Source organism: Leucoraja erinacea, chromosome 38 (genome assembly GCF_028641065.1).
Source record: "Leucoraja erinacea ecotype New England chromosome 38, Leri_hhj_1, whole genome shotgun sequence".
NCBI lineage: Eukaryota > Metazoa > Chordata > Chondrichthyes > Rajiformes > Rajidae > Leucoraja > Leucoraja erinaceus.
In genome coordinates this window covers 5277028-5294175 of record NC_073414.1, presented here as the reverse complement: position 1 = coordinate 5294175, position 17148 = coordinate 5277028, and the positions used below count along the sequence as shown (strand labels likewise).

The 17148-nt window shown below is 46.4% G+C and overlaps 2 protein-coding genes across 2 annotated transcripts in view; one reads left to right on the top strand and one right to left on the bottom strand.

The window, feature by feature from the left end:
• clptm1 (CLPTM1 regulator of GABA type A receptor forward trafficking) overlaps window positions 1-10723 on the top strand; it is a 28089-nt gene extending 17366 nt beyond the window's left edge. Inside the window, exons 10-14 of the mRNA XM_055663674.1 lie at window positions 3635-3825; window positions 5395-5490; window positions 7349-7484; window positions 9584-9751; window positions 9851-10723. Coding sequence (XP_055519649.1) covers window positions 3635-3825; window positions 5395-5490; window positions 7349-7484; window positions 9584-9751; window positions 9851-10014 — 755 coding nt within the window. The 3' untranslated portion in view covers window positions 10015-10723. The remainder of the gene's footprint in view (window positions 1-3634; window positions 3826-5394; window positions 5491-7348; window positions 7485-9583; window positions 9752-9850) is intronic.
• LOC129714173 (transmembrane protein 229B-like) overlaps window positions 1-17148 on the bottom strand; it is a 140272-nt gene that overhangs the window by 58520 nt on the left and 64604 nt on the right. The window lies entirely within an intron of this gene.

Sequence of the window (17148 nt, the reverse complement as noted above, 5' to 3'; positions counted from 1 at the left end):
GTGGGGCTAACGTAAATGGGGCATCTGGGTGGGTGTGGAGAGGGTGGGCTTCCGTCCTGTTTCCGTACTGTATGGCCATTGGTGAGGAAAGGCAACACATCTGGGTAAGCTCTACAAGTCTCTTCAACTGGAGGATTCGAGTGTCAAGTGAAAATTGCAGTTAGGTTACGGAATCTCCCATAATCCGTGGAAATCTTTGCCATAGAAGGCAGTGGAGGCCAAGTCGATCGATGGACATTTTTTAAGGCAGAGCTAGATAGATTCTTGATTAGTACGGGTGTCAGGGGTTATGGAGTTAGGAGGGAGAGATAGATCAGCCGTGATTGAATGGCGGAGTAGACTTGATGGGACGAATGGCCTAATTCTGCTATCCTAGGGAGAGGAGCAGAATCAGGCCATTTGCCAAACCCATGGAGGATGGAGAGACTATGCAACTTCTCCATCCTCCAGCCCCATGGATCTTGCAGGTCGTGCTGCGAGTCCACAGAAATGGAGTGGGAGCAAGTCAACCATTCTCATGGGATGATCTGGGGAGGGTCAGTGGGCATTCCTGCATGTGGGGAAGAGAAGACCACCACCTCCGCACCACCAGAGACCAGTTAACTCGTACCCAAAATGACAGCTAAGAGCAGAGTCAGCGTTATTGTACATCAGAAAACTTCATTTGAAAACTAATGAAACAGTTTTCTGCCTCTAGCCTTTTATGCCATTATACTAAAATGTTATAAATAAAAAAAAGGCTATAATTATCAAAAAATCTTCTCCCTAGACAGAGAGGTAAATGAGATCGTACTAGTGAGTGAAGACATTTCTACCCATGGGTTCCAAAATGAACGAGTCACAAGTGCCACAGCGAGCAGTGCTGCAGCCTCACAGCTCCAGTAAACCAGCTTTCATCCTGCCATCCTGTTTAGTTTAGAGATACAGTGCAGAAACAGGCCCTTCGGCCCACCGAGTCCGCACTGACCGACGATCCCCACACCCTCACACTATCCTACACACACTAGGGACAATTTTACATTTATACCAAACCAATTAACCTACAAACCTGTACGTCTTTGGAGTGTGGGAGGAAACCGAAGATCTCTGAGAAAACCCACACAGGTCACAGGGAGAACATACAAACTCCGTATAGACAGCACCCGTAGTCAGGATCGAACCGGGGTCTCTAGCGCTGTGATACAGTAGCTCGACTCCCGCCACCGTGCTGCAGTTGAGTCCCCTAATTTGTGGAAGGACATTCTTGCTATTGAGGGAGTGCAGCGAAGGTTTACAAGGTTAATTCCCGGGATAGCAGGACTGTCATATGCTGAGAGAATGGAGCAGCTGGGCTTGTACACTCTGGAGTTTAGAAGGATGAGAGGGTTTCTCATTGAAACATATAAGATTGTGAAGGGTTTGGACACGCTAGAGGCAGGAAACATGTTCCTGATGTTGGGGGACTCCAGAACCAGGGGCCAAACAGTTTAAGAAAAAGGAGTAAGCCATTTAGAACGGAGACAAGGAAACACTTTTTCTCACAAAGAGTTGTGAATCTGTGGAATTCTCTGCCTCAGAGGGTGGTGGAGGCCGGTTCTCTGGATAATTTCAAGAGAGAGCTAGATAGGGCTCTTTAAGATAATGGAGTCAGGGGATATGGGGAGAAGGCAGGAACGGGGTACTGATTGGGGATGATCGGCAATGATCACATTGAATGGCGGTGCTGGCTCGAAGGGCCGAATGGCCTGCTCCTGCACCCATTGTCTATTGTGCCGCCCTATGCTCTCTAGATGGAGATTGCACGTTTTCCCTACGACCGCATGTCTTTCTCCCCCAGGTGCTCGGCTTTCCTGCCGTATCCCAAAGACTTGCAGGATGGTGGGTTAATAATCAGTTGCTGAAAATGCTTCTTAGTCCGCAGGCGAGTGTTAGAATCTTGGGGGAAGTTGATGGGGATGTGGGGCAAAGAGGTATCGGGGAAAACTGTGCAAATGGAATTGTTTTGTGAGCTGATTTACACGATGGACTTAATTACCTCTAATTTCATTTGCAAGTATGAAAAACAAATGTATAAAGTAGAACCAGTCAGTTCAGTCTAGAATTTGGGAGAAACTGCCTCAGGTTGTTTAAGAAGGAACTGCAGATGCTGGAAAATTAAAAGTAGACAAAAATGGTGGAGAAACTCAGCGGGTGAGGCAGCATCTATGGAGCGAGGGAATAGATGACGTTTTGGGTCGAGACCCTTCTTCAGATTGATTTGGGGTGGGGGGGGGGGGCGGGAGAAAGAAAGGAAGAGGCGGAGACAGTGGGCTTTGGGAGGGGAAAGAGGGAGAAAGCAAGGACTACCTCAGAGTCTACCTAGAGAGAGTACAGAGGAGATTTACTAGAATGTTGCCTGGGTTTCAACAACTAAGTTACAGAGATAGGTTGAATAAGTTAGGTCTTTATTCTCTGGAGCGCAGAAGGTTAAGGGGGGACTTGATAGAGGTCTTTAAAATGATGAGAGGGATAGATAGAGTTGATGTGGACAAGCTTTTCCCTTTGAGAATAGGGAAGATTCAAACAAGAGGACATGACTTCAGAATTAAGGGACAGAAGTTTAAGGGTAATATGAGGGGGAACTTCTTTACTCAGAGAGTGGTAGCGGTGTGGAATGAGCTTCCAGTGGAAGTGGTGGAGGCAGGTTCATTGGTATCATTTAAAAATAAATTAGATAGGCATATGGATGAGAAGGGAATGGAGGGTTATGGTATGAGTGCAGGCAGGTGGGACTAAGGGGGAAAAAAAATTTGTTCGGCACGGACTTGTAGGGCCGAGATGGCCTGTTTCCGTGCTGTAATTGTTAAATGGTTATAGGTTGTCTTCTTCTTGCATATGGTGTGCACAGCCTAAAGTTGTCGGACAACTTGTTCTATTTGATCTTGTTTGATTGTGCACACCAGGTTGATTGCATTCGTCGAAACAGGGCGGACCACGTGAAGGTTGCAATCTCCCCCCCCCTCAGGGGGGGGGGGGGGGGATTTTGTGTGTGTGTCCCCCCCCCCCCCCCCCCCCCCCCACCCCCCCCACCCCCCCCCCCCCCCCCCCCCCCCCCCCCCCCCCCCCCCCCCCCCCCCCCCCCCCCCCCCCCCCCCCCCCCCCCCAACCCCCCCGTGTGTGTGTGTGTGTTGTGTGTGTGTGTGTGTGTGTGTGTGTGTGTGTGTGTGTGTGTGTGTGTGTGTGTGTGTGTGTGTGTGTGTGTGTGTGTGTGTGTGTGTGTGTGTGTGTGTGTGTGTGTCCGTCCCATGGACTGTCTCCCTCGGATGGTCACGCCGTACAGACACATCTATTTGACCTGTTTTACTGTTGTAATGTTCTTTTGACAAACCATGTTTCTCGGGGTATCTAAATCTACATCTAAATGTTATTAGTTATTTAAGTTATGACATTGGATGGAAGCTGCATACCCAAATCTCGTTGCACTTATGTGCAATGACAATAAAATATATTATTATTATTATTGAATAGGATAAATGTATTTACAATAAAGTTGTATTTACATGCACGAAGTTGAGAATAGATATGGTGACATGGGTAAACTCAAGGCATAGACTAGTTTGGACCAAATGGCCTGTTGTGCCATAAATTCATTACACTGACTGGCATTATTTTTCAGACATTCAATTTTGGAACAGTCGCCAGTCTCTGGAGGGTCTGTCTGTACGTTCGGTGATATTTGGTGTCTTCCAGTCTGCCGTTGTCCTGCTATATATCTTAGACAATGAGACCAACTTCGTGGTACAGGTCAGCGTATTCATTGGCCTCTTGATTGATCTTTGGAAGATCACCAAAGTCATGGATGTGAAGGTAAGAATGTTCTCTCCCACAAAACAGTTTTGATATTTCTTCAATATTTCAGCAATATTTTGATGACCCAAATGTCAGTCTATGATCCTTGCTTTCAATTTGGATTATAGGAGCAGATAATTCTGATTTAAACTGAAATTAGATTTCATAGAAACATAGAAGATAAGGAGGCCATTCGGCCCTTCGAGCCAGCACCGCCATTCATTGCGATCATGGCTGATCGTCCCCAATCAATAACCCGTGCCTGCCTTCTCCCCATATCCCTTGATTCCACTAGCCCCTAGAGCTCTATCTAACTCAGTTTTAATCTAATTCTGTACAATTTGAGATTTGTATTAGAAAAAAAATCACATGTGGTTAAAGTGCACATTGTCAGATTTTATTACAGGCCATTTTATACATTTTGGTTTCACCATGTAGAAATTACAGCTGTGATCATACATAGTCCCCCCCCCCCCCCCCCATTTTCAGGGCACCATAATGTTTGGTACACATGGCTTCACTGGTGTTAGTGCTCGGGTAATTGCTCGGGTGTGTTTAATTGCCTCCTTAATGCAGGTATAAGAGAGCTCTCACCGCCTCGTCTTTCCTCCAGTCTTTCCATCACCTTTGGAAACTTTTATTCTGTTTAGAAACATAGAAATTAGGTGCAGGAGTAGGCCATTCGGCCCTTCGAGCCTGCACCACCATTCAATACGATCATGGCTGATCATCCAACTCGATATCCTGTACCTGCCTTCTCTCCAAACCCCCTGATCCCTTTAGCCACAAGGGCCACATCTAACTCCCTCTTAAATATAGCCAATGAACTGTGGCCTCAACTACCTTCTGTGGCAGAGAATTCCACAGATTCACCACTCTCTGTGTGAAAAATGTTTTTCTCATCTCGGTCCCAAAAGATTTCCCCCTTATCATTAAACTGTGACCCCTTGTTCTGGACTTCCCCAACATCGGGAACAATCTTCCTGCATCTAGCTTGTCCAACCCCTTAAGAATTTTGTAGGTTTCTATAAGATCCCCCCTCAGTCTTTTAAATTCTAGCATGTACAAGCCGAGTCTATCCAGTCTTTCTTCATATGAAAGTCAGAGCTCATTTCAAGTTGGAGCAGTGTTTATTAGCCAGATGGCAGTGGAGAAGAAGATGCTCCTGAACCTGGACGTTACAGTTTTCAGGCTCCTGTACCTTCTTCCTGATGGCAGGGGTGAAATGAGTGTGTGTGGCCAGGGTTCTGACCTAAATACTGTCTGGAGAAGGGACTCAACCCAAATTCCTTCGCTCCATAGATGCTGACTCACCCACTGAGTTTCTCCAGCATTTTTGTCTACCTTAAATACGTCATCCATCCTTTTTCTCCAGAGATGCTGCCTGACCCGCTGAGTTACTCCATCACTTTGTGTCCATCTTCGTTCTCACCCGTGGTCCATTGGGGCCGCGGGGCAGTCGCTGACTACTGCGCCACGGTGTGGCCCACAAATTAAAGTGCTCAGTGAACACGTAATTCTTCAATTATTGTGTGTACTTTTAAAGTTATTGTACATGACATTGATCGACGTTTTGTTTTGTTGCAGCTTGACCGTGAAAATAAAGTGGCAGGAATCATCCCTCGCTTGACGTTCAAAGATAAATCAACATATGTACAGTCCTCAACTAAGATCTACGATGATGTGAGTACACAAGCGCTGTGCCTGTATGTGTGTGAGACTGTCACTTTAACAATAGGTGAAAGTCCAAGGCAAGTCACTTTTATTTATATAGCACATTTAATAAAACAACTCTCGTTGGCCAAAGTGCTTTACATTGGTATAAGAATAGTATAACAAACAACTGAGGTTCATAGATTAAATACAAACATCATTACATACATATAGCCCTCGCTCAGAGGACGTCGAGAAAGGCTTGTGAGTAGAGATGAGTTTTTCGTCTCGACTTAAAGGAGTCGATGGAGGGGGCCGTTTTGATGGGAAGAGGGATGCTGTTCCACAGTCTAGGAGCTGCAACCGCAAAGGCGCAGTCGCCCCTGAGCTTATGTCTTGACCGCGGGATGGTCAGCAACCCCAAGTCGGCCGATCTGAGGGACCTGGAGGTGGTGCCATTCAATGAATTCTATTACTTTGGAGATGCAACAAAGATACAGCACGAAAACAGGCCCTTCGGCCCACCAGGTCCATGCCGACCAGCCATCCCCTCACATTAAATTGTCCCTAATGAGTGTAGGACAGTGTTTAGTCTTTCTTTATTCCAAGGAACTTAATGCTGGGGTGGAAGACAGAATTCAGGAGATGGACACATTCCCTTTGATCTCTCCATCCTCCTTTCTGCAACTTTCTCCATTCCAATGGGGGGGGGGTCTTGAACCAGAAACCTTGACTATGTTTCTCTGTCCACAGATGCTACTTGACCCATTCAGTACTTCCAGCCTGTCCTCTTTTTACATCAGATTTCCGGCATCTGCTTTTTAAAAATCATTAATAAGGAATTCAGGAGGACATCTTTCTTAGTGGTTGAAATATGTAGCCCTTCCTGTTGGGGTGGTTCAAGCAAAGAGCCCATGGGAGAGGGAGGACTCTATTCCTTGGAGCGTAGGAAGATGAGGCGTGGCTGTGGAGGTTGTAACAAATCATGAGAGGAATATATCGGGTAGATGCACGGTCCCTTGGCAAAAGTAGGTCAATTAAGAACCAGAGGACATGGGTTTAAGGTGACAGGGGGAAAGATTTAATAGGAAACCTGAGGGGTGACTTTTTCCACTCAAAAGGTGGTGGGCGTATGGAACAAGCTGCCGGAGTTGAGGCGGGTACTATCAAAACTTTTAGGAAGCATTTAGACAAGTACATAGATTTGGAGGAATATGACAATAGACAATAGGTGCAGGAGTAGGCCGGCCATTTGGCCCTTTGAGCCAGCACCACCATTCAATGTGATCATGGCTGATCACCCACAATCAGTACCCCGTTCCTGCCTTCTCCCCATATCCCTTGACTCCACTATCTTTAAGAGCCCTATCTAGCTCTCTCTTGAAAGCATCCAGAGAACCTGCCTCCACCGCCCTCTGAGGCAGAGAATTCCACACTCACAACTCTCTGTGAGAAAAAATGTTTCCTCATCTCCGTTCTAAATGGCTTCCTCCTTATTCATAAACTGTGGCCCCTGGTTCTGGACTCCCCCAACACGGGAGTATGGGCCAAACAGGCAGGTGGGACTAGTGTAGATGGGACAAGTTTGGCCGAAGGGCCTGTTTCCACGCACGATACCACAATATGAGAGCTCGCTCTGTGATAAAACATACAACTCCTGCCTTCATTACATTCATGAAAAGCACGATGTACGATTTTCTCACTTGTACTATTTAACTTGTGGTCATGCAGTATTCTGTTAAGATTTCCATTAACAGGTCAATTCTGGAGTTTGGAAGTTGAGATTTTCCAAAAAATGTTTTATTGTTAATGCTGTCATTTGTGATTCAATGCAGGTGCCATTGTTAATAATTGAAGATGTTAATCGTTGATATTTTAATGTTTTCAGATGGCGTTTAAATATTTATCCTGGATTCTCTTCCCGTTGCTGGGCTGCTATGCTGTGTACAGCTTGTTGTACTTGGAGCACAAAAGCTGGTATTCCTGGGTACTGAGTATGCTCTACGGATTCTTATTGACATTTGGTAAGTATTCACAAATTGGGAACATTTCTGGTCCAGACTCTAGAAGTAAGTAAGTGCGTTTATTGGCCAAGTATTCACATACAAGGAATTTGCCTTGGTGCTCCACCCACAGGTAACAACATGACATACAGTGACAGTTACGAATGACTTAGAAAACACTAAACATTAATAATAATAAAACATTAATGATAAAACACCATTGATCAAGCATGTGAACCAACAAAATACCAGATCACCTGTAGGGAGGCTACAGATTTTTGGCTGTTGAGTAGAGCTACTACTCGTGGATAAAAACTGTTTTTATGTCTGGCTGTGGCAGCTTTGACAGTCCGGAGTCGCCTTCCAGAGGGAAATGATTCAAAGAGTTTGTGGCCAGGGTGAGAGGGGCCAGAGATGATCTTGCCCGCTCGATTCCAGCAAAGCTGTAGATTTGGCATTTAAAGCAAATTATTGATTTAAGTCCATTTTATCGTCAAATTGCTATACATCACCTGGGCATTATAGTTTAATTTAGAGATATTGTGGAAACAGACCAAGTCCACGCTGACCAACGATCACCTGTCCTATCCTACACACACGGGGCAGTTTATAGAGGCCAATCAAATAGCCAAGCTGCACGTCTTTGGGATGTGGGGAGGAAATCGGAGCACTAGGAGTAAACCCACATGGAGAACATGCAAACTCCGTACAGACAGCAACCATTGTCAGACTAAACCTGGGGCTCTGGTACCATGAGGCAGCACCTCTACCGCCGTGCCACTGTGTCATCCAAATGTAATAACAAGGAACTGCAGTTGCTGGTTTATACTAAAGAAAGACACAAAATGCTGGAGTAACTCAGCGAGTCAGGCAGCGTCTCAGGAGAACGTGGATATCTATGTTCACCAGAGATGTTGCCTGTCCCTCTGAGTTTCTCCAGCATTTTGCACCGGCATCATCTCTGACATCGTGGGCTGAATCCTCACCAATTATCCACTGTCTGGTGTTTAATCTCGTGTCGAGAAGGGGAGGTGAACTAACTCCACCAAAGGGAAGGTAGACCAAATGTTTAAAATTGTGTGAAATTGTTTTGCCTTCAGTGGCATTGGAGTTATCCAGGCAGCATCTCTGGAGAAAAGGAATAGGTGATATTTGGGGATGAACCTCCCCTAAGGTTTTCTCCAGAAACCCTTTTCTTCAGAGATGCTGCCTGACCCGCTGTTAATGCAGCATTTTGTGTCTTTGTGTTGTAAAAGTGACAGGTTATGTCCTGAAATGATAGCAGCAATGCTCATCGCTGAATCAGTAGACATTGAGTTAAGTAAAAAAAGGGGTATATTGACCCCAGACATGGAGGGAGGAATCATTCACCAGGGTGGTCTAGCATCATTTTTTTAAACACACAGTGCTGGAGTAATTCAGTGGGTAAGGCAGCATTTCTGGAGAACATGAGCTAGGTGGCCCTTCTTGAGACTGAAGAAAGGGCTTGACCCGAAACGTCATCTATCCATGTTCCCCAGTTACTCCAGCACCTTGTGTCCCTTCGTGTATTTACCAGATTCTGCAGTTCTTTGTTTCAACATCTCTGGAAAACATGGATGGTTTGGGTCGGGACTCTTCTGCAAACTGATTGTAGGGGGGAGGGGGAAAAAAGTTGGGAGGGAATTGATTTTAATATTTGGGTCAGTATCTTTGACCTGAGAGCGAGAGAGAGAGAGTGCAGTTTGCAACTAAATAATTTTCTTAGGAGGTGTGAGAGAGATGGAAAGGATAAAGGGAATAAACACACAAAGCTGGAGTAACAGGCAGCATCTCTGGAGTGAAGGAATGGGTGACGTTTCGGGTCGAGACCCTTCTTCAGACTGAAATGTCATAGGAAAGGGAAACGAGAGACAGACGATGATGTAGAGAGAGAGAGATGTAGAAGAAACGAATGAAAGATATGCAAAAAAGTGACAATGATAAAGGAAACAGGCCATTGTTAACCATTCGAAGGTAGACAAAAATGCTGGGGTAACTCAGCGGGTGAGGCAGCATCTATGGAGCGAAGGAATGTGTTAGCCATTTCTGTGTGTTGTTATTTTTGAAGGTGATAAATATTTGCTTTGTTTCCTCCACAGGGTTTATAACTATGACACCACAGCTATTCATTAATTATAAGCTGAAGTCAGTAGCCCATCTCCCATGGAGGATGCTAACCTATAAAGCACTAAATACTTTTATCGATGATCTCTTTGCATTCGTAATCAAAATGCCAATGATGTACAGAATAGGATGCTTGAGAGACGGTGAGTCGAAAGCCTCAATAAAACGCAACTCGAAAACGAATGGCTTTTCAAAATCACGGCAGTCCAAATTAATGTACATCGTTTTGTTTTGCAATCTAGATGTGGTGTTTTTTATCTACCTGTACCAACGCTGGATCTATCGAGTAGATCTTACCCGGATGAACGAATTTGGGACGAGTGGGGAAGATATCGTGAAGTCACAACCAGATGGTTCCCCAAAGGCATTGATGGAGAAAGGAGAAGAGGAGAAGAAAAATGATTAAATATAACTCTTTGCATTGTCAAACCTTCATGTTTCACTGTAAAGGCAAAAGTGAGACCACGGACTGTAATAATCAAACTCCCAATTTTTGTATTAATATAATCCTGTTGAAGACAAGTGAATTTGAAGTCCAGGTTAATGTGCTGTACTGTATTTGTTCTGAAACATATCTGTATTTAAGTCTGATAACTTTGTAATCATTGTATTCCACTGTGGAATATTTGGAACATTAAATTGCTAATAACGTTTATATTGCGGCGATTTGTTGAAAGGGCGGCCTCTGTTTATTTAGAGGGGGGATGATAACAGATTTTAGTAATAAAGATTCAATTCCATCATCTGAAATTCTGATTCCTGTTTCAATAAACAAACCCATGTTAACTTATTAGCTATGGAACTAATTGAAGCAGGATTTGTGTGAACTTGTTAGCCTCGCCAGTGAATACTTGTTAATGGGTTTTAGTACAATTGCATTTAAGACAGTTCCCACAAAGTGTTGATTCCAAGGCCATATAGTGGCTGCTGATGCTGACGTAGACGGGTACATCTGTGCAGGATACCCTATTGTGAATATGGTGTTTATTTCCAATAATAGAATCCATTTAAAAAAATGTTTGTGCAAATTACTCAAGCGGTGCTCAAAATTAATATTTACTTGTGTCTAAATTGCAGCACCGAAATAAAAGTAGAGGTTAGTTGATTTAAAATCAGTTCCTGCCTCTGGTGCTTGTTTTATTTTCCCCATCTCCATGGTTTATCTGAAGAGCTGAGAGAAACACTGGTCTCTTGGGCTGAGGTGATGTTAGCACCACACGCTTCCTTTTGGCTGTGCCGAAGTTTGGGTCCTGCTTATCCTTGGCTGTTTAGTTTCGAGCTGCAGCGTGGAAACAGTCCCTTTGGCCAACCAGCGATTGCCGCACACTAAAGGGCCTGTCTGACTTGGGCGCCATTTACGTGTCACGACGCGCTTGGTGTGTGGTGACGTAGGCAGTCGCGCGCGGCGTCCCAGGATTTTGGGATGTACAAAATCTTTGCGTGCCATCTGAGTGATGCGCAAATGACGCCCAAGTGAGACAGGCCCTTAACTCTATCCCACGCGCGCTCACACTCACACTCACATACACGCACGCGCACACACACACACAATTTACAATTTTACTAAGCCAACAACAACGACTACAAACCTGTACGTCATTGCAGTGTGGGGGGAAACCAGAGCAACTGGAGAAATCACAGAATATGCACAGACAGCACCCGTAGTCAGGATCAAACTCGAGTCCCTGGCGCTGTAAGGCAGCAACTCTACCGCTGCGCCACCTTTTAATTAAAGCATGGATCGACTGGGCTTATATTCACTGGAATTCAGGTGGGTGAGAGGGGATCTTATAGAAACATATAAAATTGGTGTAACTCAGCAGGACAGGCAGCATGTTTAGGAAGGAACGGCAGATGCTGGAAAATCGAAGGTAGACAAAAGTGCTGGAGAAACTCAGCGGGTGCGGCAGCATCTATGGAGCAGTAACTCAGCGGGACAGGCAGCATCTAGGGTCAGGCAGCATCTGGATAGAAGGAATGGGTGACGTTTCACGTCGAGACCCTTCTTCAGACTGAGATTCGGGAGAGGGAGAAGCAGAGATATGGACGGGTAAGGTGTGAAAATGAGACATGAAAGGGGATGACTGAGCCTGATTTAAGTTGTTGGCTCCATGTAGAATCTTGTAGCGCATGAAAACGAACAACAAATGAGATCATTTTGACCCTCTCATCTGCCTTTCCACTATGTAAGATTATGGTAAATACTCCACCACAGTGTCATAGTGTGCGCTAGCCTAATATATATAAATATAAACTCCCCAGAGAACTCTTAAGTATTCTTGGTGAGTGGATGTCTGTAGTCCTGGGATTTCCACATCTTGTGTCAATACATTTCTCCCAGTTGCTCATAAATGGCCAAGTTTTCATATTGAGGCAGCACTAAGATGCAGTGCAGAACGCCATAGCAGTACCCTTTCCCCCGTGGCTATCAAACTGTACAACTCTTCTACCCCTTCTGTTGTGGGGTAGACTGACTTCCCCCACCCCCTCCTCCAATCTTTGCACATCCCCAATCCTTTTCCACTCCTCATTTTAATTCCATGTTTCATGTACTTGTGTTTTTATGACTGTTAGCAGATCAATTTCCCTCCTGGGATAAATAATGTTCTGTCGTATCGTTTCCATTCTCCTCACTAGAATTGTCCCATCCCAATATTTAAAGCCTTATCCACTAAGGGGAAACTATTTCGTCCAGCATTTTCTGGTTGTATATCTCCTACTAGTTACTTTTTATGTCAATCACTAGGACCCCATGGCACAAATCACACAATCCTGCATCTCAGGAATGTTCCATCCAGCCCTGGGACCACCCCCCGTGCACAGAATCTATAGTTACATCAGGCAGCATCTCTTGAGAAAAGGAATAGGTGATGTTTCGGGTCGAGACCCTTCTTCAAGTCTGACCCTTCTTGCTATTGAGGGAGTGCAGCATAGGTTTACAAGGTTAATTCCCGGGATGGCGAGACTGTCATACGCTGAGAGAATGGAGCAGCTGGGCTTGTACACTCTAGAGTTTAGAAGGATGAGAGGAGATCTCGTTGAAACATAAGATTATTAAGGGCTTGGATACACTAGAGGCAGGAAACATGTTCCCGATGTTGGGGGAGTCCAGAACCAGGGCCCACAGTTTAAAAGGAGTAAGCCATTTAGAACGGAGACGAGGAAACACTTTTTCTTACAGAGAGTGGTGAGTCTGTGGAATTCTCTGCCTCAGAGGGAGGTTCTCTGGATGCTTTCAAGAGAGAGCTAGATAGGACTCTTAAAAATAGCGGAGTCAGGGGATATGGGGAGAAGGCAGGAACGGGGTACTGATTGGGGATGATCAGTCTGGATCACATTGAATGGCGATGCTGGCTCGAAGGGCCAAATGGCCTACTCCTGCACCTATTGTCTATTGTCTATTGACATCTGAATAATAATAATTTATAAATAGATGGCTACTTGCTATGTTTGAATTCGACATCAAATTTACTTGCGTGCAAAATACTAATAGCTTATCATCACAAACCTCATAGTTTAGTTTATTATTGTTCCGTGCACCGAGGTACAGTGAAAAGCTTCATGCTACGTGTTATCCAGTCAGTGAACCATACATGATCACAAAATGCTGGAGTAACTCAGCAGGTCAGGCAGCATCTCTGGAGAGAAGGAATAGGTGACGGAAGGGTCTCGACCTGGAAACCTCATTTACTTTTGTAAGGTGTCCTTGAGACTCTTGAAAGGCGCCCATTAATAAATTTATTATCTGTTCCTTTCTCTCCAGAGATGCTGCCTGTCCTGCTGAGTTACTCCAGCATTTTGTGTCTATCTTCGGTGTAAACCAGCATCTGCAGTTCCTTCCTGCACCCATAGTTATATGGTTGGCTGCACTGACATGAACCATTGTCAACAGCAGGTGGAGGACTTCACCACTATTTACTCGCGGCAAGCTAAACCCTTCCAGTTAATGAACTATAATGTTGCTAGGAATTTAAAGATCTAACAGGAATCGGAGTGGTCACCTTTTCACACATTGGGTGTATGGAACAAGCTGGCCATTCGACTCATGAACCGATGATCGGCCATGAGAAGTTGGTGGTTTCGGCGGTAAGCGAAGGGCCGAAGGTCGGACAGCTGGCCGGGCTGCCAACCGACCGACGGGGCCACTGGCGAGGTGCTGCTGCTGCACTCCACGGGCTGCACTACGTCGGGACGGGTGAGGCGGGGCCGGACGCTCCAACTCGACAGTCCCCTCGACCCCAGTAGTAGCGGTCAAATACGGGACAAGGGCAGTCCCATATGGGACAAACCAATTTAGCCCAATATACAGGATGTCCCGGCTAATACGGGACAGTTGGCAACCCTACCCCCCACCCCCCCATCTCCCCCTCTCCTCTCCCCCCCCCTCCCCCTCCTCCACTCCCCCACCCTATGCATGTTTACACCCTGTGGACAACTTGATTGTGATCATGTGTGGTCTTTCAGCTGACAGGATAGCAGGCAACAAAAACGTTTCACGGTACCTCAGTACACGTGACAATAAACTAAATCTCAACGACCTACCTTCTGCTCCCCCCCCCCCCCCCCCCACCCCACCATCATCCTCTCCTTCCCCTCAACCTCCTCTCCCCCCCACCTCACCTGGAACGGAGACGAGGAAACACTTTTTCTCACAGAGAGTGGTGAGTCTGTGGAATTTTCTGCCTCAGAGGGCGGTGGAGGCCGGTTCTCTGGATACTTTCAAGAGAGCTAGATAGGGCTCTTAAAGATAGCGGAGTCAGGGGATATGGGGAGAAGGCAGGAACGGGGTACTGATTGTGGATGATCAGCCATGATCACGTTGAATGGCGGTGCTGGCTCGAAGGGCCGAATGGCCTACAGTCTACAAATAGCATTTATTGTCTATTGTCTTTCCTGCTCCCCTCTACCCCCTCCCCCTCCTCTCCCACCATGGCCTGGGTTGGGTGAAGGCTGAGACCATGGTGAAGAGTTATGCCCCCGTCCCACTTAGGAAACCTGAACGGAAACCTCTGAAGACTTTACGCCCCACCCAAGGTTTCCGTACGGTTCCCGGAGGTTGCAGGTGGTTGCCGGAGGGTGCAGGTAGTGGAAGCAGGTCGGGAGACTGACAAAAACCTCCGGGAACCTCACGGAAACCTTCGGTGGGGCGCAAAGTCTCCAGAAGTTTCCGTTCAGGTTTCCTAAGTGGGACAGGGACATTATTTAGCATTCACCCCTTGGCCTCAGGCGTGTGATGTGGAAATGCTGGGGGTTTGAAAGCCCGTCGCCTGGGCTTGGAGCACCACTCGAAGATGCCTGGCTGCAGAGATCAGAGCCTGAGCGGGCAATCGAGAATGTGTGTGATCTTTGCACTCTGGGAGACTTCAAAGGGGCGGTGGGCAGTCAGGCAGCTTTCCGCTGTGTTTGTGTGTGCCGATGGGCTCAGGTGCGGTGGGAACTTTGATCAGCGTTTTATTTACAGCAGAGGCCACTCGAGTGGATCAGACACTGAATCTTTACACCATTTGAATCCTTCTTCAGTCAAGTACCTCAGCAACATCCTCTTTGCTTGTGTTGGAAGGAACTGCAGATGCTGGTTTAAACCGAAGATGGACACAAAATGCTAGAGGCTGCTTCTTATCAAGCCCACACACAAGCCGGAGAATCGGCATCTGCATACAATGGTGTCTGAAGGAGGGTCTCGACCCGAAACGTCACCTATTCCTTCTCTCCATAGATGCTGCCTCGCCCGCTGAGTTTCTCCAGCAATTGTGTCTACACTCTCTCCTTCCTCCCCCCCCCCCCCCCCCCCCCCCATCCAACAGGTTACCTGATGCCCGGGCAGGCTGGCACTTACTGCCCTATTGTCCCCCAAACCCTCTCCCTCGCACCAGACCCACTAAACACCCGCCACTCTCCTCAGAAGCGAGTCACAAGTTCAAATTCAAGTTCAAGTGAGTTTATTGTCATGTGTCCCTGTATAGGACAATGAAATTCTTGCTTTGCTTCAGCACAACAGAACATAGTAGGCATTTACTACAGAACAGATCAGTGTGTCCATATACCATAATATAAATATATACACACACATGAATAAATAAACTGATAACGTGCAAATAACAGATAATGGGTTATTAATAATCAGAGTTTTGTCCGAGCCAGGTTTAATAGCCTGATGGCTGTGGGGAAGTAGCTATTCCTGAACCTCAGGAATATCAGAAAGTGGTTATTAATAATCAGAGTGTGGAAACAGGCCCAACTTGACCACAGTGGCCAACATGTCCCAGCTACACTAGTCACACCTGCCCGCATTTGGCCCATATCCCTCCAAACCTGTCCTATCCATGTACTGCATCCTGGGGGCATGAACATCGAATTCTCCCAATTTTGTTAGTCCTTGCTGACTCCTCCCCTTCCTCAGTCCCCCTGCTGTCCCCTCCCATCCCCCCAGCCTTCGGGCTCCTCCTCCTTTTTCCTTTCTTGTCCCCTCCCATCCCCGCCCCCGATCAGTCTGAAGAAGGGTTTCGGCCCGAAACGTTGCCTATTTCCTTCGCTCCATAGATGCTGCTGCACCCGCTGAGTTTCTCCAGCTTTTTTGTGTAACCAACTATCCATGTACCTGTCTAACTGTTTCTTAAACGTCGGGACAGTCCCTGCCTCAACTACCTCCTCCAGCAGCTTTCTATGTTCCATACACCCACCACCACCCTTTGTGTGAAAAAGCCGCCACGCAGATTCTTATCAAATCTTCTCCCCTTCGCCTTAAACGTGGATGGCGATATGGCTGCAAACTCGGGTGAAAGCCAACAACAGTTGCTGCCAGCTTCTGGACTGCAAGGGTTGCCATGCCGACCTGATGAAAAGACGCAGTGATTACCAAAACCCACTTGTACCTGAAGCAATCTCTACATCTGTGGCCTATAATCAGCTCCCACTTTCCCCGACTTCCACACATCTTTTTCATTGTACCGGCTTTAATTCTGTTGGCTGTCCAAGGTTCTCCAATTCATGGAAGTCATAGAATCGTAGAGACTCAAGGATCTGTCCAAGATACACAAAAAAGCTGGAGAAACTCAGCGGGTGCAGCAGCATCTATGGAGCGAAGGAAATAGGCAATGTTTCGGGCCGAAACCCCCAGTCTGAAGAAGGGTTTCGGCCCGAAACGTTGCCTATTTCCTTCGCTCCATAGATGCTGCTGCACCCGCTGAGTTACTCCAGCTTTTTTGTGTACCTTCGATTCTCCAGCATCTGCAGTTCCTTCTTAAACACGAGGTAATTCAAGAGTTCTCTCGAGTTTCCCCCGATTCGAACTTGGAGATACATAGAAACATAGTAAATAGGTGCTGGAGGAGGCCATTTGGCCCTTCGAGCCAGCACCACCATTCATTGTGATCATGGCTGATCATCCCCTATCAATAAACCCGTGCCTGCCTTCTCCCCATATCGGAGAATGTCCCTAGAGCTCTATCTTAACTCTCTCTTAAATCCATCCAGTGACTTGGCCTCCACTGCCCTCTGTGGCAGGGAATTCCATAAATTCACAATTCCGAATGTCCGTAGG